This window comes from Drechmeria coniospora, chromosome 03, assembly GCF_001625195.1.
Source record: "Drechmeria coniospora strain ARSEF 6962 chromosome 03, whole genome shotgun sequence".
Classification (NCBI taxonomy): Eukaryota; Fungi; Ascomycota; class Sordariomycetes; order Hypocreales; family Ophiocordycipitaceae; genus Drechmeria; species Drechmeria coniospora.
This window is the reverse complement of record NC_054391.1, coordinates 7,869,330-7,891,254: the sequence shown is the minus strand read 5'-3', so window position 1 is coordinate 7,891,254 and position 21,925 is coordinate 7,869,330. Positions and strand designations below refer to the sequence as shown.

Genomic DNA, 21,925 nt, shown 5'->3' with positions numbered 1-21,925 from the left:
AATAACTTATCTAAGGTATAGCTATAACTAGGGCTATTGTTATTATTAGGAGGGGGAGGAGGAGTATTAGTAGCAGTAGATATAATAGTATAATAATAGGAAAGTAAGTAATTAACTAATATAAGTAGTTAGCAATAAGTAGTAGTAGGAACCCTAGTACAATATATATAGTAAGGAAGGTAGGAGTATAGGAGGAAGTAAGAAATTATAATAGTAGTATTAAGGGAAGTAGTAATTATAAAGAAGGAAAGAGGAAAAATACAACTTACCTATAATAAATATATAAGAAATACAGAGGGGCAGTACAATAAGGCTATAATAGAACCTTAGCTACAGAAGTATTAATATATACGCCCGGCAACTACCTACGAACAGGATAGAGGCAATAACTTTAAAAAAAAAGAATAAGAAAATTACTAAGTTAATTAAGAACTACTAGAGAAATTAAGGAAGGAAGAAGATATATTATAATATTAGGCTTTACCTAATAGAGCTATATCCTAGGATAGAGTTACGTACTACTATATGTAACTTATATCCTATAACTAAGCAGGCATTAGAGTATAAGTGCTTTAATACCTAGTACCTTAAGTTAGTATTCCGTAGATTTCTTAATAACTATTTCCGACTACTAGATACTAGTAGTACTAGTAACTCCATAATAAATACTACTACTACTACTACTACTACTACTACTACTACTACTACTACTACTATTATTATATTGATAGTATACTAAATCAACTTATTAGTTACTACTAACTAATCATGAGGTAGTTATTAGTTAGTCAATCAATACATATATATTACTAGTATATCGCCAAGGTAATTCTTGATGCCCATTGCCACGATTCACTAGTTTCTTGTTCCACTACGTTGAGACCAATAATTGAACGGTAAGATGTCAACTTGGTCAACTAACTACTTATATTACTCCATTCCTCTGGTCCAACTAGCATTCTTTATAGCACACCTCTAACATCGCCCTGGATCGTTGGCGGGTTCTGAAATACCCATTCCCCAATACTACCTTCCGTGACACCACCCTTGAGCCATTTTCCAAGCAGAATGTTGCTTTCCTTCGGCTTCACGAAATCATCGCGCGTCCCCACTGTAATATGAGCAACGTCGTTTGCGCATTCCCAAATGTGTTCTGAATCAATGAGGCGCACGACGATAGCCATCACGCGATCGTCAAATACAACCTACACGTGAAGAAAGTAGCATTAGTGTTTCCAATTATCCAGATACCCGAGGGCAAGACGCATCCATGTATGACCTACCCTTTCAAGCAACAGCTCACACTGGCCAAGCTTCTCATCTCCACCTCCAGCTGCTTCGTGGAGATGTGCATACCGTGTCCATAGCTTCGGGTACTTCTGGGACATGGCACGATGCATGAGTGTCACATGGAATTTCTCCTGTACCCTCCTGGTCTGCCTCAATCGGTTATAAAATTGCGATGATTCTGTCTGACTTCCTTGAAAGGTATCTTCAAGAAGTGCATTGATGGTGGCTGTAGGGATATCGACGGCCAGATACTGCAGCTGCCTTTTCTTCGCTCTCGGCTGTGTCGTATGCAATGTGGCTTGCTGGGGTAAACCAGTCTTCTTGTTCGACCGATCAGGAATGGAGTGGTGAAAGTTGGGTTTGTATGCCAATGCCACCTCCATGGCGGCATAAAGCTCATTTGCAGATGGGACCTCCTTAACGACATTGGGGAAATACAGGTGCAGCTGTCTCACCACTGTTTCAAGGTTCGCTCGGCTCGATGCAGTAGGATTCAAGTTTATCACCACGTCGAAGCCGTCGTCCGGTGGCACACCGGTGTTGCATGGCTCGAAGCGGTTGATGAACCCTTCCATAACCCCAATGTACTTATCTCGGTTTGATTCTGCGTGAATGGTCTGATGATTATCGCCCCGAGCTATAACTCTCTCCTGCGTGATCTTGCGGATCTCATTAATGTGCTCTTCATCATGACGGAAATTGAGGCAGACCAATTTGACGGTTCTGCACTGCAACTTAACGTCTGCAATAATCTGTTTTCGCTCATGTCTCTGCGCGTTGTTTCGGTCGGCGAAGACAGCAGCATATTGTTTCAGCTGGTCGAGAACAGCCCTGGTAAACCGAGGAGGGCGCCCTTTCCCGGAAATATCATCATTCTGAACGTGACCCCATCCAAACAGACGTGTTAAGGCGAGGGCAATGGTAGTCTTGCCGCAACCGATTGTAGCAACAGGGCATATGATTAAGTCCCTGGCAACCTCTGCCATGACAACAGGGCTGCACTCGCCCATGCTGGCAGCGTCTGCCCCGTTGAGGTTCTTGAACTTTAAAAAATCGTCGCGCAGTCCAATGATACCATGATTCTGGTTGTACAACTGACCTAACAGAGGGTCCGATGCCAGGCGCTTTTGAGCGTAAATCAAGTACTCCTGAGTGATAGCTACGTGCTTCTTGAACTTCGGCTGCCTGCCGGCGATGAGTGCTTTTGTGCATTCTCGCCACAGGCGATACATGAGATACGGCTCTTCAAACTTGTACTTAAAAAACCAATCTCGATAGGGAGTTGAGCCTGGGCTAGAACTCATCTTGCAGCGTATGACAAAGCCCTCAACATCACGGCCGTCGTATGCACCGGACTGAGCTTTCTCCTCAAGAAATGCCTTGACATTCCCAATATCGTTCATGATAATCAAGCCTGTCTTATGGAAGCCCCATTGATCTGCAAACTCCTGAACGGCTGAGCTGGGGTAAGTTGTGAACTCGGGGAGGTTGAGGTTAACGCCGTGTAGATATAGGCCAGCCCTTTCAGGACTATACGCAAGAACATGTTCCTCAAAAGAGTCATCGCAAAGTTCAGCGACGGCGGTTGCGTTGCGCCGGTGAAGCTCGCTGGCAAGCTCGCCTTTGGTTTTACCAATCATCGCAAGTTGTTTTGCAAGCCAGTCCTCTCCGGCGCGGGCATGGCTAATCTCGACATCCGAACGGTCGCCAGTGGAGTGCTTGCTACAGACGAGCAGGGTCTCATCCTCAAGGCCGGATATGAAAATAATGCAGCCGTTTTCCTTCAGTGTTAACTCATAGGGAGGTTGGGTCATTGCGGATATGCTTTCCCAGTGCGTCTCCCTCACTTCCCCGACATTGAAGAACTTATCGTAACCACGGATGGCAATCTCGGGTTTCTTGTCTGGTATTTTCGTTGTGAAGAAGCCACGGGCATATGTGGGCAGATCCGGCCGCTTATAGTCCCAGTCTTGAAGCCTCCAAGATTCCACCTGGATGCCTCGTCTGGAATGCTTGACGATAAATGTGGTTTTCTTCACTGAAAAGGCGCCCTTCTTCTTCTCTTTGCGAGCTTCCTCGAGAACATCCAGCACTTGAGCCACTTCTTGAGTGTTCTGAGGCATGATAGGGGTGGCCATGACCTGGAGTATGGGCGACTACCAGCCTGAAAAAGGTGAGCAAGCTCAAATAGGAAGACTGCCTGTTCCAAGACACGACGTGATATTTTTGGCCATTGTCGCGCTAAATACAACCTGGCGCTAAAACAAAGCCGCAACAAATCGCCGGAGCAATCCCTGTGGAGAAAAATAAACGTAACACGTCGATTGGTAGGTACAGTAGTACATGTACGGAGTAGTTGTACTGTAAGTAGATAAGCGGTTGGTTCAATTCCAGGACAAGTGGGTGAGGGGGGCTTAAGTACATGTAAGTACATCAGTCACCCGCCAAGTCCACCACCGCAAGAGAGGGTCCCCCTGCAATCCAAATTTGGTCCGGCCAATTGATTGGACTACTTTTTACAGTTCATGTTACTCCACACATCTCCGTTTATAAGCGCCGTTAGTTAGTATTACCTACACCAATACCTTCAGTTATTACTCCAGCCCTGAACAAGGGGTAATTAGTTCCATTTCCTTCTAGGCCAGTCCGAAGAACTGTTCCCTTCACCACCAGTAGTCCGGCGTCTCCCCTCACCCATTCTGGTACTATCTTCACTCATCTGTACACATGGCCACCAGCCAGCTTGAGGCGACGCATTAAAAATAATGCAAAGTTTTTTAAGTACTAACAATAAAGTGGCTTCGATCCCCCACCCTTCGTCAATTCTCACTGTTCGGCTGGATACACCAAGCGATAGTCAGTGAACTGTAGAACCTCCACTTTCACCGCCGCCGCAGGAGAATTATGGCCAATTACTATCATGACGAAGATGACGTTGACATTCACGTCCGCCACCGTGGCTACACTCCCTATCCCATCAGCTATGTTCAGAGCCAGCCGCGTCCCCGAAGTTACCAAGGCGTCGGCGCCACGGGGCCTAGCTATTTCATTCCGGAACGACACACAACTGTAATGGCTCGTTCTCGGTCCCGCTCACGAACCCGCCGGGCTAGCCCTCCCCTTGTCGCCCCTGTTCTGACCCCCGCCAACCCCGTGATCATCAATAATCGTATTTACAACGATTGCTCGTCAGACGACGAAGCGGTAAGCGGTCATCGCGGGCACCCTGTCTGTCACGGCCACAGCCCTGACCCACGCTCGCGCTCGCGCTCGTCAGCCTTCAGGACGCGAGAGGACTGGGAGTCGGAGCATGCTCGTCGTGAGCTTGAACAGTTACGGCTTGTGTATTCTCACGACAAAGAAGAGCGTCGCTTGGCAAAGGAGTATCGCGACGAGGGAGAACTTCGTCGAGCTAAGCGCGAACTTGATGACATGAAAAAGCGCCAGGCTCTCGCGGACGAGGAGGCGCGAATCAAGAAGGAGCTTGAGTTGAAGCGTCTTCAAGAAGAAGAGCACGCTGCCCAAGAGAAGAAACTCCGTGAGAAGGAGGCCACTGAAGCCGTTGAGCGATACAAGAAGCATGAGGCCAAGCGCATCGCCAAGGAAGCGATGCAGAAAGAAGAGAACGATAAGGAATATAAGCGTCGGCTACAGGACGACCTCCTTAATTCCGGTCTAGATGAGACGACAATTGCTGCCATCATCAACAAATCAACAGGTTATGGGTCCACCATGGAGCCAGGCGTCCGACCTACGTATACTCGCATGGCCCGCCGGCATTTATCCATTGAAACCTTGAGGACATTCCGCGTCGATTTTGACTTCGATCCAGTAAGCAAATATCAGCCTGAAACATCTTTTTCATTTCTTCTGACCTGGAGCTGTGCAGGATCCGGAGTATATATTAGTCAAGAGATGGGTACCTGAATGGGAACAGGATCAATTTTGGAAACATACCAAGATCGTTCGCGAGAGGCGCAGCGGCGGTGGTATGCTGCTGTTTGAGGACAAGAAGCACCGCCACCTCGAGCCCGAGTTTGAATGGGTCCGCAAGAAAAGCGACCGTAAGAGGAGCAAGTCACCTGGCCTTCTTATGTATCTCGCCGGTGGCCGGCCCGCATGACTTCGCCAATCTGACTTGACTGAGGGCCTATCACAACCCTACTGTCTATTACATGACATCCTAGCCTGAGTTTTCGCCCGCATATGTTGATTTCTGTTGTTCAAACATTTTTATCGTCTGATTGCTGGTATGACAGCTGATACTACAACATCTTTACGCCCCAACCGACTTGCGGATGAATTCCTCATATAACGTCCAAGCCAATGCTGAGCTGAGGGCCTTACGACACATTCGCAAGGCTAGCCCGTTCCAAAGAGATAAAAAACCATCCTCGATCACCATCATATAGCTAGCCTTCCAAGCATTGCGATACCGCCGTGGCTGCAGCTGTATTCGCGTCTTGATTGCGTCGAACGGATTTGAGATGACAGAGCAAGCAGCCCCCGCAATGATCGCGGCGTTAAAGTTGACCGAACTAGCTAGCCACCCTTGCATTGAACCCTGCTCGGACTCGTGCGAACGATGGGATGATGCCACAATGGCAAGTCGGGTCTTGAGAACGTCGTAAAGTAGTACATACAGACCAGCGTAAGGAGCATCTCGAAGGCAAGTGGCGCCAAAGCCTGCGAAGAAACCCTGGAAGCCATACACGCGTCGAATATCGAGAGCCGCGGCCCAGGTGGATGAATACGAATAGATATTAGATTCAAATCGAACTTTGATCACGGTAAGGGGCATGAGAACCAAGCCGGAAAATGTCCTGGCCGCTGCTCCGGATATCAAGTTTGCCGAGTTTGTCAAGGTGGGAAGGACGGATGAGCTGCTCCGGCGTAGCGTCCGGCTCTCATGAACGTCCACTTGGTGGAAACATTGACGAATTTTACTGAGCGAGGTAAAGTATAATGCAGAGCCGAAGCCGGTCCGTAATGCAGAGGGCACTGTACCTCTCCACAAGGCTCGAATCGGGTTTGTGGACTTCTGCACATCCCGCAAACAAGCCAGGAGCGACGGGCGGCCTGGCTGTTGCACTCGGGTCTTCAAGAGGTCAAGCGGCTGCAGGAGGACAGCCGAAGCAACGCCAGAGCCAAGACCAGAAACAAAATGATGTGCTGTGGGCAATAGTGAGGGAGTGCTCTCCATGTTCATTTCTGGTGCCCTGGGCTTGGTTTGTTTTAACGGACGCTAGCCATACCTGATGTGGCGCGGACTTGAGTTTGCGTCTCGCTCATTGTTGGCGAGCTATTCGTGTCATGGGGATATCAGTGGCTGGTACACCACGAGCATGCTGCTGGTGCTTTTGATATGACAGATCCAAAACGATGAATGTTAAGTTGCCTGGTCTTGCTTGGGTCGGAGAACATGGGGTTTGCTCTGTCGTGCCGATTGGCGGCAGGACGAATTTGTAGCAATTAGGACTTGTATTGGTAATCACCCACCTGCGCCACATGTACGGTACAGTACAGTACTTACATTACTGTACGTAAGGCGTCGTACGCTTAAATTGCTCTGCACCATGTAGTAAGGTCTCATTCTGAGCAGGGCCACACAGCATCAAGTTCTTGCTAATAATCATGTTGGAGTGCACAACATTGTCAGGCTTGATTAATGGGGTTGGCAGTTATAGAAACGGAGGTCATGGCGTGCTGGTGGTTACGGTAGTCGCCAATAACAGATTCAAGCCTCCCGGCCAGCAACCGATGGCGCTTGACAACATCCACCCACTCGTTGACATTGGCCGTAGCAAGCAGCATGCTGAAGTCAGCGCCGAGTCTTCCCAAACTTCCGGCGCAGTAGAGGACTTGGGTAACGATACTATCACGAGACGCCTGATCTCTGATGGTTGGAAGATGATTATCTAGCGTCTCAAGCAACAGACCAACCAGATGCAGCGGAAAAGCAGACAAAGCTAACGGGAGTAGAGTGAGCATATCATCGTTCTTGGTAACAGGTGGCGTATTAAAGCTGTTATCAACGCTTTTGGACATGGAAACGATGTTGAAACTGTGCTCGCGGAATATCTCTATGAAGCGTCTGAGGTAGCGCTCCGTTTGTTGGCCGCCACTCAACGCATGCGCTGCTCCCTTCAGACGGAGCCGTTCCTGGTCTGCTAACTCACGTAGAGGTTCCAGGGCCGCGAGCGTGTTCAATAGTGTCATCAGGCGACAGACGAGGAACAGGGCGAGTAGAACATCTTCCGAGGGGGGTTTAGAGACCAGGTCAGGCACAATGCGTTTAAGCCAACCGACCGTGCGAAGACCAGCGGCGAGCTTGAGATTCGGAGCTTTTAAGGCAACAACGAGGTCGGTAGCCATCTGCCGGATAGCCGTATCAGCCTCGGCCAACACGCATGCGACTAGTTTGGACGAGGGATAGAATGAGGCAAGGCGGCGGACGTGGGCGTACAGATCGAGGGTAGACGAATAGCTAACGGGGTTCGTTTTGACAGCCGAGCCAAGTAGGGGGGGGAGTTCCATAACATCAACCAGGCGCTCCGCGTTATGCAGTAGGAGGAGGGCCTGCTTCCTACGGGCGACCACCGTACCCTCGCTAACCTTGCTGAATGTAGTCGAGAAACTTTCGGCCTCTTGGTCAAGCCGAGGGACGGATTGGCTCAGCTCTGTCGCCCGCTGCGCGAGGACAGGTAATGTTTGCCGCAGGGAGCTAAGGCAGGAAGATGACTCGACAACAGGTTTAAACGAACGCTTGGACAGTGACTGCACGCATAGCAGCAGAGACTGCGAGGCTTGGGCAAGACGTTGAGGCTCCGATAAGTTCAGGACGTCGGCGGACTGCTCAGCTAGATACGACAGATACGCCAATGTTGTTTTTTCGTCTTCCACTACACGGAGGTTGAGTAGATCCACGAGAGTCTCGGCCATGATGCTGCTGGTATGACTAACTCGTCGATTTTGTGCTTGTTGTAGAGCGAATGGGTATTAAGATGCTGTGGGTAGTGATAAATAGTGACCTTATCCCTATTGAATGAACATGTAATTGCGGTATGCGTTTATGGCTTGGGCATTGTGCTGGAGATGATAATTTCCATCCTCAATAGTTTATTGTAGGCATTAAATACATGCCCATAGTTTAAGGAATACAAGTTTTAATACAGTACCTATAATTCAGAATTATATTGAAAAGTACAATTTTTGCCTAGTATTACATTTTATTACTATATATATATTTACTATATAAGTAACTTAAATATGTATTTAAGTAGAACTATAACTTAACTATATCTATAAATATTATAATACTTTTAAAATATAGTTATAATTCTTATAATACATAGAGATATAACTAAATAGCTATAGAGTAGTAATAAAGAGTATAAGTATAGTATAATACGGAGTTACTAGGTAGTTATTTTAATTATCTTAATAATGTTTATAAAAAACTTAAAAAAGGAAAGACTACCTATCTATAAGGACTTCCTTTTCTATATATACCCCTTAGGTAGGTTTATTATCTCCCCTTGTCTTATATTACATAATTGGGCTTAGCTCAATACTATAGTAAAGTATTGTAATAAAATAAAAAGCTATATCTAAAAAGAAATATAATAGTATAATAATAAGTTATTATAGTATTAGGCTTAGCCTAATATAGGATATAAGATAAAGGGACTAATAGACCTACTAAAGGAACGTATATAAACTAAAAGCCCTAACTATTAAGTAGTTTTTCCTTCTTTAAGTCTTATAATAAATATTATTAAGAGTTCTAAAGTAGTTATTTAGTAACTCTATAATAAATAACTTACTTAAGGTATAGCTATATTTAAGGCTATTATTATTATTAGGGAGGGAGGGAAAAGTATTAATAGTAATAAATATAATAGTATTATAAGAAAAAGTAAGTATAAACTTATTAATATAAGTAATTAGTTATAAGTAATAGTAATTATAAAAAAAGAAGAGAAGAAAATATAACTTACTTATAATAAAATAAATATATAAGAAATTCTTGCAATTTGTATGTATAAGAGGAGGGGGTAGTAAAAGTATATTGCACGGACTAAGGAATTAATTAAGCTATTAGTAACAGTATAAGGGGTACCAGTTAGTAACTAGGCAAGAGTATACAATTAGTAGTACCGAAATATATAAATAAATGCAATTATTCTTCTACCTAAAGTGCAAGGGAAGTACGGCTATTTATGCCTATAGAGTAGTACTGTATAGGTCTAGATTGTAGCTGCGCAGTTATACTATAGTTTAATCGCCCGTTTGGTCGTACAATAGTTTAATTGCCTATTTAGTTGCATAATAGTTTAATTGCCGTTTCGGTCGTACAATAGTATAATTACCCGTAGTAGTACTGTAGGCTAGCAATAGCTAGTAGCGACTAGGAGAGCGGCAATTGTTATTCTGATTAATTAGCTCCTGTAGTTAACTGGCTACTACGTATACAAGTTGTATTGTAGTAGTAAGTTGGCCGGTAGTAGTACTACCGTTAGTCGTTCTAAGTAGTAGTTCGGAGAAGTAGTATGTTATATACTATTAGTTAACTCGGTATACTTACTAATACTTACAGTATAGTACAGTATCTTTACTAATAGTAGTACTACTAGTAATAATAGAATAGTATCCTATTTAGGTAGTCTTACTAGTATAAATACTAGTATTTTAATAGAAATATAAATAGGTAGTATAGTAAAGCTATAGTAAAACTTTAGTTATAAAAGTATTAATATACTATATTTAATAACTACCTTTAGATAAAAAATAAGTAATAAACTTATATATTATTTTAGTAAAACTTATAAAATAAGTTAATTAAAGTACTTTATTATTATACATATTACTATAATACTATAAGGTGCTACTATAAATATATATATTACGGAGTTGCTAGGCGACTGCTTTAGGACTCTTAATAATGTTTATTAAAAGACTTAAAGGAGGGAAAACTACCTAATAACTAGGGCTTTTAGTTATATGTATTCCTTTTAGTAGGTTCCTTAGTTCCCTTTGTTCTTCTGTATTAGGCTAAGCCCGATACTATAATATACTATCTTGCTCTACTTATTTAAAGTAAGGTCTAGCTATAGCCGTAGCTAAACTACCCTTCCTAAGGCTAGTTTTCTTAATCTGTAGCTCTCTTGAATTTTTTTTTTTTTTTTTTTTTAGGGTATTCGTTAAGTACTTAGTGTATACTATCTTTTCCTTATATTGTCCCTTGTTTAGAGTTTACTGGTTACCTAGGGTAACTAATTCTATTTTGTTCTATCCCCTCCTTAGGTATTCTTTAGGTACTTACCGGGTACCTAAGGCGCCTAGCGTTACCTTGCTTTTCCCTTTTGCTACTTCCTTTATATTACCCTTTTCGTTCCCCTCCTATTATACTTTATTATTCTTCTTCCTTTAACTATTATACTTACTTATTTTCTAGCTTCTTACTATATAATTATTATTAATTCCTTTACTACCTCCTATTATACCTACTCCTTTATTACTATTATTCCTCCCCCGTAAGGTAGGTTATTACTTCCTTATTAGGTCCGTTCTATATATCCTTTGGGCTATTAGCTAATAAGCTAGTAATAATAGGAACTATTAATCCCTTTTTTACTATTATTACTCCTCTCTTATAGAGGACTTATTTACCTTTTCGTTACTATTACTATTGCTATTATATCTATTGCTATAGGTACTCCTCCCCCCCCCCCCTGGATGCGGTTTAGGCCTACATTATAGCTATTATACCAATAAGTCGGACTATTACTGTACCCTAGGCGAATACTTAGTAGAGGGTAATTCCTCCGATAAGGAGTTTATACCTCTGGAGGAGGTATATAGAATATACCTCCCTTATATTAACCGCCTTATTACTAGTAGCCGTAACGACTGTATGCTGGGCTGTAGTACTAGTTACTGTATGTATGTATATATATATGCTAAATGCGTTTAGGTATTGTATTTATTTGCTGTATGCCTTTAGCTGTATTGCGCTTTATATAACCTTTGTACTTATGCTTAGCGTAATGTTTATATTCTGGTTAAGGCCCGCCCTAAGGTCGGAATTGTACTGGGCGCTTATACCGTCCTCTTACCTAAATTTCTAGCCCTAGGCCGGGTTTAGGCCTGTACCCTAGCTCTAGCTAAGCTAGAGCCTGCCCTTATGCGCCCTACCTATACCCTTACCCCTATACTAGGTATTGCCTTTCCCCCTACTGCTACTAATAATAATAATAATCCGAATTGTACCCTTATCCTTACTGCTAATACCTTAACCCTAACTTAAGCGGGTAGCCGTACTAGTACTATACTGAGTATATAGCTTAGTATATTTGCCTAGGGCGTAGCTTAGGCCCTAACGGATATCTAGAGTAATATGTATAGCCTTACCCGCTATTAGTAAGCATAGGAGGGTATTAGTACTAAGTTAGTAGCTACCTTAGCCGAGATATACTATAATATCTATAAGTTACGTAAGTCTTATGTAGGTAGTTCCCCCTTAGTATACTATTCTACCCCCTTTACTCCTCGTATTGCCTGTAATAGTAGTAGGTTGCGCTTATCTTACGTAGACAGTATGTTTTTATTACTCTACCCTATTGCCTCCGCCCTTTATATTACTTAAGTTACCTAGTACCTTCGTTTTATACCTCTACCCCTACCCCCCTTAGTTATATTCTACCCCTACCTAAGTATTATAACGAATAGTTTTAAGACCCTCCCTAAGGAGGATATTAAGAAGGATAAGAGTAAAAAGGATATAAAGACCAATAAGTCTAAGTAGTATAGCTAGTATATATCTATAGTAGTAGTATTAGGTCGGGCCCTTATTAGGGGCGCTTTAGGGTTAGTTTTTTCTTTCGGTATAGTTAAAATTTTACATTTTATTTTATAGCTTACTTATACTTTACTATTTATATAGGGATCCCCCTATTACTATATAAATTCCTTTAGGGCTTCCGTTTATACTAAAGCCTTTATTAGTTCCTAGGTTAGTTATTTATAACCTAGCTATTTTATAAGGGTATTGCGTTATCCCCCTTAGCCTTAGGCCCCCCTTATTATAAGGATGCGTTTAACTTAGTATTCCTCTTATAAAGTACCGTCCTTGTCTTAGACTAGTAGTAGGCCTAGCTCTAAATATAAGGCTAGGCGTACGGGTAAAGCCCGAGTAGACAGGGGCGTATAGGTAAAGCCCGGGTAGATAGGAAGGTAGGGTAGCCTAAGGTACGCCCCGGCTATAAAAGGAATATAAGCCCGAAAACTCGAGAAGGGCTAAGCTTTAGTCTTAAATACTACTCGATTTCTAAAAGGAGGCTTACTTACTTACCTAACTGTTGTTAACCGATCCGCGCGTTATACTAAATCCCATACTACCTAACTAGGTAAGGGGTTATTTACTACCCTTTCGATAAGGTTTATATAGAAAGTTAGGTATAAGCCCTAAGGAATATTTAGTATTACTGTAAGTAGTATTAGTACTATTAGTACTATAAACTTAAAAGCTACTTAGTTTAGCTTCCTATACAGCCTATTAGTTTTAATATATCTAAGGTTAAGCTAAACCTTATTACCTACCTAGAACTTTTTTGCTAGGCAACCTATAGCTACTACTAACTTATATAAGTATTATTATATAAAGGTAATAGCCGCTTATATAATTTCTATTCCTTCCCTTAGGTATTATAGGAAAGTAATAGCCCTCCCTTTTAGTATTATTATACTTACTTAGTTATCCTTTACCCTAGGTATTATACCGATTTTGTAGCCTAATAGTAGTTTATTTAGGCTAACTCCTATAACTAAAAACTCCTTATTATTTAAGGTAAGCTAGTAGGCGGTTAGGTAGGTTAGCTAGTTAAATTGCTTAAATAAGATTAGGATCCATAGGGTAGCTTAAATTTCCTAATTTACCCTCTTAGTACCCCTATTTATTTAGGGGTAGTATAAAGTTAATAAGAGTTATTCTATACTAATAAGGGTATATAGGAATATCTAGAACTTACTAAGCTAGTTTAATCCTCAATCCGTTATAATTTAAGTAGGAAAACCCTTAAATTACTACTAATAGGTCTTAAACCGTTCCGTATAAGCCTCTATACTTATTATAGTTATTACCTTTAGTTAAATAAACTTAAAGAGGTAGTTTATAATAACTATTAAGAATTAGGGGTCCTTATCGTTTTATATTAGTAGGTTAGTTATAAAATCGATTAATATTTACTTTTAATAACAGTTTAGTAGGGGAATTAGTTATAGGAGTTCCTATCTCTATAGATAGCTCTTATAGCTTTAGTAGCAGTAGTAATTCTAAATATACCGTACTATATCCTATAATATATTATTTTAGTAGAAGTTCCGCTAAAGTACCTAAAATATTCCGTTTTAACTTAGGTAGCCTAATATAGGTAATTTGTATACCTATTATATTATTTATATTATTAGTAGTTCTTAGGCTAATAACTATAGGTATTCCTTATAGTATATTATACTATAGGTACTAATAGTATAATTAGCTATTTATTCTTTTGTCTTTACTTTTACTAGGAATTTCTATATACCTATTGTAATTACTTATTATTAGGCTTTATATATTATATTATTTTATAATACTTAGTCCTATAATTCCTATAGGTAGGGTTTTAGGAAGAGTAATTAGTTAGTTAGTATATTCTATAGAAATAGTATTTCCTTTCCTATTTATTCCTATTTTACTAAGAGTAGTTAGAATATATTAATAGCTTTTTATTCCCCTTCTATCTCTAAATAGGCTTAGTCTACCCTTATATTTATAGCTATTATATTTTAAGCGCTTAGTACTTTATAGCCGGCCTAGGCCCGGTTTGTCCTTATATTTATCCGATTTATTCCTATATTTATAATTACTATATCCTAGGTATCTTAGGCGTTAGGACCTTCTTATACGGGTTAGCCTTTAGGCGCCTTTTATAGTATAGAGATTAATACTAGCTAAAGTATTTATCCTAGGTATAGTATATTTTCCTTATCCTATTCCTAATATAAGAGTGCATTCGGCCGTTATACTTATAAGCTTAGTTTATACTATAGTAAGTAATTAAAGTTTATAAGGACTTTTACCTATTGTACCTATTGTTTTAATATCTCCTATAGTTTAGTAAAGTATTTAAGGTTCTTATAGTCCGTTAGAATAGTAAATAGTTCTATAATACCTTATAGGTTTACTAACTATACCTTAAGGTAGCTAATAATTACTAGGAGTTCCTTATTATAGATTATATAATTCCTTTTTATTAGTATAAGTTTAGTTAAGTAGTAGGCTATTAGTTATAGGACCCCCTTACTATTAATTTATAAGAGGTATCTGCCTAGTACCTTACTTAAGTAATTAGTCTTAATAAGAGTCTTCCTATTTAGGTCTTATTATACTAGGATTAGGTATAATGAAAAGGCCTACTTAAGGGATTGGAAGGCTATATTTTCTTTAGGTCCTTAGCGAAATAGTATACCCCTTTCTATAAGGGCTATAAGTAGTTCTATAAGGCTTATAAAATTAGAAATAAATATATAGTAAAAGTTTATAAAACCTAAAAAGCTCCTAATCCCCCTTACCTTAGTAGGTAGTTATTATTCTTAAATTATAGTAATTTTTATTAGGTTAGGCCTAACCTTGATACCTACTTAGATAATAAACCTAAGGTATTTAACTTTTATTATTATAAATATATACTTATTAAGATTTAGGTATAGACCGGCTACCTAAAGCTACTTAAGGATTTCCCTAACTTTAGTAAGGTAGTTAGCCTTTAATCCGGAGGTATAAATTAGAATATTATTTAAATAGGCTATAACTTACTCCCTTAATTTATCCTATAATACCTTATTAATATATTTTTAGAATAAAGCTAATACTTTAGCTAGACCGAAAGGGTAGACTAACTATTTAAATAGACTAAATTATATATAGAATACTATAAGCGGTTTATCTCCTAGCGCTATATATAACTTATAGAATACTACTTATATATTTAGTTTAGTAAACTAGTATACCCCTAAGAGTAAGTATAGTATTTCTTTAACTAGCGGGAGTAGGTAGTAATCCTATTATATAATTTTATTTAGGGCTTAGTAGTCTATATATAGCTTTTATTTTTCGTTTTCTTTTTTAGTAAGTAGTATTAGTACTACTACTACTAATAAACTTACTTATATTTATTCCTTATTTAGTAAGTCTATAATCTATTTATAGACTTTAAGTAGTTAGTCTTATAGTAAATTGTATAGTAGGCCTTAGGGTAGCTATAGTACTTCTCCCTTATTATTTTATTGTAGTTAGATATAGTAGTTTTAGGAACCCTAGTATAGTAGTAGGCCTAAGGCCTATTCCTTATCGAAGAGATTAGTATAGTCCTAGAGGGCTACTAGAAAAGTAGGTAGGGCTATTACTATTATATTTATACTTTTAGGTACTTATAGTACTATTTCTTATAGTTTTATTACTATTTCTTATAAGCTTATTACTATTAGTACTCCTTATTGTTTTTATAAAAAGGTTTATACTAGCGTAAGGTATACCTTTTAGGACCTATTAGGAGGGCGGATATTATTTACTTATATAATTTAGTTACCTACTGCCCTAATTATAAGGGTCCGATCTATTGCGTTTAGGGTAACCTATTAGTATTCTATCTATAGTAGATTTAGTATAGTATTTCGACTTAGGCTTAGGATAATATATAGGAGTATTAGGCTCTTTTAGCTATTTATATTAATTATTATATAGACTATATTAGTTATTATAGGGTAGGTAAGGGTATTACTTATATTTTACCGAAAAGTTATAATAGCTATTTAGAGTAACCGTTTTATTAGAAGAGGAATAAGCTTAAGTTATAGGTATTAGGCTATCCTTTTACTAATAGCCCTATAGTAGTTATAGTTACTATTAATTTAAATATTAAGGAATCTTATAGAATTTATAAGTATAGTAATAAGAAAGGGTAATTTATTTATTCTTAGTATAATTTTTTTAAACTTAATATTTTAATTCCCTTAGTTCCTTATAGTCTGCTTACTTATAAACCCTTTATGCCTTTATATAAGACTTAGCTTAAAGGCGCTTTATTTTCCTTTTTTTTCTTAGTCTTTAATTCCTTATAAATATATTCTTTTCCCTAAGCGGCCTAAATACTTATCCCTAGGGTATATAGGATTATAGCTTATTATAGGTATTATTAGATATAGTAGCCTCCCTCCCTATAGTAGATATATATACTAACTACCCTATACTTATCTCTTTCTTCCTATATAACCTATTTTACCTACTGTTAGGGCCCGCCTTAGCCTTAGTTTGTTTTTATTATTAGTTTAGTTATAGCTACTCTAGGCCTAGCCGTAGCCCTAGAGCCTACCGTATTAACCCCTAATATTAGGGTATTACTGTTCTTATTGGGTTAAGGGGTTACTCTAGCTATCCCTTAGCTAGGCCCGCTTTAGTTCTTAATTTTATTCTTTATATATTGCAATTCTATTTTAAATATAATTTATTTATATATATTAACTACCTTATTATAGTTATTTATTATAGTCCCCTGCTAAAGGATATAGTCTCTTATTCTCTTAGTTAGTTTAATATAGAGTTTTATAAGTTTTACCTTACTAAGCTAATATATCCCTCCTATTAGTATAAGCTTTTCTTTAAAATATATAAGGAACGCTAGGAATAATTTTAATATCCTTTACTTAATATCCTTTAGTTTAATAACTATTAGTTATTAGCAGTAAGAGTTACTATAAGCTAATTTAAGGTATATTAGAAATTAGAACGGGTTATAACCGATACAGGAGCCTTCCTTAAAGTATATTATAACTTATTACTAGACTTTAGTTAAAAGGTTTTACTAAATAAAGATCTATTAGTCTTAGGCGGACTTAATAAAGTCCCTATCTACCTAGAGCTTACAGTCTATATAGAACTTCTAGGCTATAAAGGTACCCTTATTACTATTATATAGGTCCCTAACTAAAATTAGTTTATATTTAATATAGGCCTATAGTATACCTAACTTATCCCTAGTCCGTTCCTACTAAGGGTTAATTGTTAAGGTATCTATTAGCTAGGCTAACGAGTACCCTAGGTCCTATTATACCTATTACTACTTATTCTTCTATAGAGCTAAAATTTAAATAGAGTATATTTCTATTTAGGTATATATTTAGCTAAACTTTATATAGACTTTTATTATAAAGTCCTCTATAACTTACTAAAGGTTAATTTCTTTAGGTTTCCCCTTATCTATTTTAACTTATAATAGTTAGGCTTTTCCTTCCTCCTAGCTAGTATAAGTAAAGTCTTTTAAATATTATAAAGTCGCTAGGTAACTGCTCTAGGACTTTTAATAATATTTATTAAAAGACTTAAAGGAGGGAAAACTACTTAATAACTAGGGCTTTTAGTTATATGTATTCCTCCTAGTAGGTCCCTTAGTTCCCTTCGTTCTCCTATATCGGGCTAAGCCTAATACTATAATAATATAGTACTTATAGGACTATTAGAAAAATCCAAAAAAGTAAGGGATATATTATAAGATTAAGCTTTACTTAATAAAGCTATATTATATAATAGAGTTATATACTAAAGTATATAATATATATACTATAACTATAATAAGTAGGCTAGTTTAAAGATAATTAAGTAAGTAAGTAAGCCTTTTTTAAAAAATCGAGTAATATTTAAGACTAAAGTTTAATTCCTTTTAAGCTTTTATACTTATAATTCTCTTATAGCTAAAGTATACTTTACTCCTAGGGCTACCTTACCTTCCTATTTATTTAGGCTTTACTTATATACTTAGCCTTATAATAATAAAGTAAATATTAGAGTATAAGTATTAAGGAGTTACTAGGTAACTGCTTTAGGACTCTTAATAATATTTATTAAAAGACTTAAAGGAGGGAAAACTACTTAGTAATTTGGGCTTTTAGTTATATATATTCCTCTTAATAGGTCCCTTAGTTCCCTTTATTCTCCTATATTAGGCTAAGCCTAATACTATAATATACTATTTTGCTTTACCTATTTAAAGTAAAGTCTAGCTATAGCTATAGCTAAACTACCCTTCCTTAGGCTAGCTTTTTAATTTATAGCTTCCCTTAAAAAAATTTTTAGGTATTTATTAAGTACTTAATATATATAGCCTCCTCCTTATATTATCCCCTATTAGGAGTTTACTAATTACTTAAGGTAACTAACTCTACCTTACCTTAGCCTTTCCTTAAGTACTCCTTAGGTACTTAAAGCGCTTAGTATTACTTTACTTTTCCCCCTTACTACTCCCTTTATATTAACCTCTTTATTCCCTTCCTATTATACTTTATTATTTCTTTCTCCTTTAATTATTATACCTACTTATTTCTTTAGCTTCTTACTATATAATTTATTATTAATTCCTTTACTACCTTTTATTATACTTATTTCTTTATTATTATTATTCCTCCCTATAAGGTAAGTTACTACTTCCTTATTAAAGTTATTCTTTATACTATTAGTTAATAAGTTAGTATTAATAAGAATTATTAATTTTACTTTTATTACTATTACTCCTTCCTTATAGAGGATTTATTTACCTTTTTATTACTACTATTACTATTATTATATTTACTACTATAGGTACTCCCCCCCCTTCCTTTAAATATAGTTTAGGCCTATATTATAGCTATAATACTAATAAGTCGGACTATTATTATACCTTAAGCGACTTTTTAGTAAAGGGTAATTCCTTTAATAAGGAGTTTATTCCTTTAGAAAAGGTATAAGGAATATACCTCCCCTATATTAATTACCTTATTACTAATAGCTATAATAACTTTATATTAGGCCGTAGTACTAGTTATTATATATATATATATATATACTAAATATATTTAGGTACTATATTTATTTATTATATACCTTTAGCTATATTATACCCTATATAACCTTTATACTTATACTTAGTATAATATTTATATTTTAGTTAAGGCCTACCCTAAGGTTAGATTTATACTAAGTACTTATACTATCCTCTAACTTAAATTTCTAGCCTTGCGTTAAGTTTAGGCCTATACCTTAGCTTTAGCTAAAATAAAGCCTACCCCTATACGTCCTACCTATACCCTTACCCCTATACTAAGTATTATTTCCCCTCCTATTACTATTAGTAATAATAACCTAAACTATACTTTTATCCTTACTGCTAACGCTTTAACCCTAACTTAGGTTAGTAGCTATACTAATAGTATATAGCTTAGTATATTTACCTAAAGTATAGCCTAGGCCCTAATAGGTATTTAGAGTAATATATATAGTTTTATTTACTATTAATAAATACAAAAGGGTATTAGTACTAAATTAATAGCTACTTTAGCTAAAATATACTAAAATATCTATAAGTTATATAAGTCTTATATAAATAGTTCCTTTTTATTATACTATTCTACCCCCTTTACCCCTTATATTACTTATAATAATAATAGGTTATACTTATTTTATCTAGGTAATATAACTTTATTATACTACCTTATTACTTTTATTCTTTATATTACTTATATTACTTAGTACCTTTATTTTATACTCCTACCCCCCCTAGTTATATTTTACCCTTACCTAAGTACTATAATAAATAGTTTTAAGACCCTTCCTAAGGAGGATACTAAGGAGAATAAAAATAAAAATAAAAGTAAAAAGGGTTTAAAGGAAACTAATAAGTTTAAGTAGTATAGCTAGTATATATTTATAATAATATTAGGTTAGGTCCTTATTAGGGCCGCTCTAGGGTTAGTTTTTTCCTTTAGTATATTTAAATTTTAAATTTTATTTTATAGCTTACCTATACTCTACTATTTATATAGGGATCCCCCTATTACTATATAAGTTCCTTTAGGGCTTTTATTTATATAAGGGCCTCTATTAGTTCTTAGATTAGTTATTTATAATTTAGCTATTTTATAAAGGTATTATATTATTCCCTTTAGCCTTAGGCTCCCTTTATTATTAAAATATATTTAACTTAGTATTTTTTATAAGGTCCTATTCTTATATTAAATTAATAGTAGGCTTAGTTTTAAATCTTATACTATTTAATTAAGTAAGGGGTTATTTACTATTCTTTTTATAAGGTCTATATAAAAGGTAAAGTATAAGCCCTAAGGAATATTTAGTATTACTATAAGTAGTATTAGTACTATTAGTACTATAAACTTAAAAGCTATTTAATTTAGCTTTCTATATAGCTTATTAGTTTTAATATACCTAAGGCTAAGCTAGACCTTATTATCTACTTAGAACTTTTCTACTAAGTAACTTAAAGCTATTACTAACTTATATAAGTATTATTATATAAAAGTAATAACTACTTATATAATTTTTATTTCTTCCCTTAGGTATTATAGGAATATAATAACCCTTCCTTTTAGTATTATTATACTTACTTAGTTATCCTTTACCTTAGGTATTATATTAATTTTATAGCCTAATAATAGCTTATTTAGACTAACTCCTATAACTAAAGACTTCCTATTATTTAAAGTAAGTTAGTAAGTAGTTAGGTAGGCCGGTTAGTTAAATTATTTAAATAAAATTAAAATCTATAGGGTAGCTTAAATTTCTTAATTTACCCTCTTTATACCCCTATTTATTTAAGGGTAATATAAGGTTAATAAGAGTTATTTTATACTTATAAGGGAGTATAGGAATATTTAGAACTTACTAAGTTAGTTTAATTTTTAATTTATTATAATTTATATAAGGAAACCCCTAAATTACTATTAGTAAGTCTTAAACTATTTTATATAAGCCTTTATACTTATTATAATTATTATCTTTAGTTAAATAAACTTAAAAAAGTAGTCTATAATAATTATTAAGAATTAGTAGTCCTTATTATTTTATATTAATAGATTAGTTATAAAGTTAATTAATATTTACTTTTAATACTAATTTAGTAATAGAATTAATTATAAGAGTTCCTATCTTAATAAATAGCTCTTATAGCTTTAGTAATAGTAATAATTTTAAATATATTATATTATATCCTATAATATACTATATTAGTAAAAGTCCTACTAAAGTACTTAGAATATTTTATTTTAACTAAAGTAACTTAATAATAAGTAATTTATATACCTATTATATTATTTATATTATAAGTAGTTCTTAGGCTAGTAACTATAGGTATCCCCTATAGTATATTATACTATAGGTACTAATAGTATAGTTAGTTATTTATTCTTTTAATTATACTTTTACTAGGAATTTATATATACTTATTATAACTATTTATTATTAAACTTTATATATTATATTATTTTATAATACTTAATTCTATAATTCCTATAGGTAAGGTTTTAGAAAGAGTAATGAATTAATTAGTATATTTTATAGAAATAGTATTTTCCTTTTAGTTTAACCCTATATTATTAAAAATAGTTAAAATATATTAGTAGCTCTTTATTTCCTTTTTATCTCTAAATATATTTAGTTTATTTCTATATCTATAGCTATTATATCTTAGGTACTTAGTACTTATAGCTAGCTTAGGTTTAATTTATTCCTATATTTATAATTACTATATTCTAAGTATTAGGGCCTTTTTAT

At 36.0% G+C, this 21,925-nt stretch overlaps 4 protein-coding genes across 4 annotated transcripts; 1 reads left to right on the top strand and 3 right to left on the bottom strand.

The window, feature by feature from the left end:
- Positions 1 to 962: 962 nt before the first annotated feature.
- On the bottom strand, positions 963 to 3,428 carry DCS_07886 (tRNA ligase; the record flags this gene model as incomplete). The annotated part of the gene is made up of 2 exons (XM_040805169.1): positions 963 to 1,205; positions 1,284 to 3,428. The coding sequence occupies 2 exons, from the start codon at positions 3,426 to 3,428 to the stop codon at positions 963 to 965; spliced, it is 2,388 nt and encodes a 795-aa protein (XP_040655273.1).
- Positions 3,429 to 4,194: 766 nt separating this feature from the next.
- On the top strand, positions 4,195 to 5,413 carry DCS_07885 (uncharacterized protein; the record flags this gene model as incomplete). Its single annotated transcript, XM_040805168.1, has 2 exons — positions 4,195 to 5,121; positions 5,180 to 5,413. 2 exons carry the CDS (start codon positions 4,195 to 4,197, stop codon positions 5,411 to 5,413), a joined length of 1,161 nt encoding a protein of 386 aa, XP_040655272.1.
- A 153-nt stretch (positions 5,414 to 5,566) lies between these two features.
- On the bottom strand, positions 5,567 to 6,493 carry DCS_07884 (uncharacterized protein; the record flags this gene model as incomplete). The annotated part of the gene is made up of 1 exon (XM_040805167.1): positions 5,567 to 6,493. The coding sequence occupies one exon, from the start codon at positions 6,491 to 6,493 to the stop codon at positions 5,567 to 5,569; it is 927 nt and encodes a 308-aa protein (XP_040655271.1).
- A 452-nt stretch (positions 6,494 to 6,945) lies between these two features.
- DCS_07883 (uncharacterized protein) lies at positions 6,946 to 8,232 on the bottom strand (the record flags this gene model as incomplete). The annotated part of the gene is made up of 1 exon (XM_040805166.1): positions 6,946 to 8,232. One exon carries the CDS (start codon positions 8,230 to 8,232, stop codon positions 6,946 to 6,948), a length of 1,287 nt encoding a protein of 428 aa, XP_040655270.1.
- Positions 8,233 to 21,925: the final 13,693 nt, after the last annotated feature.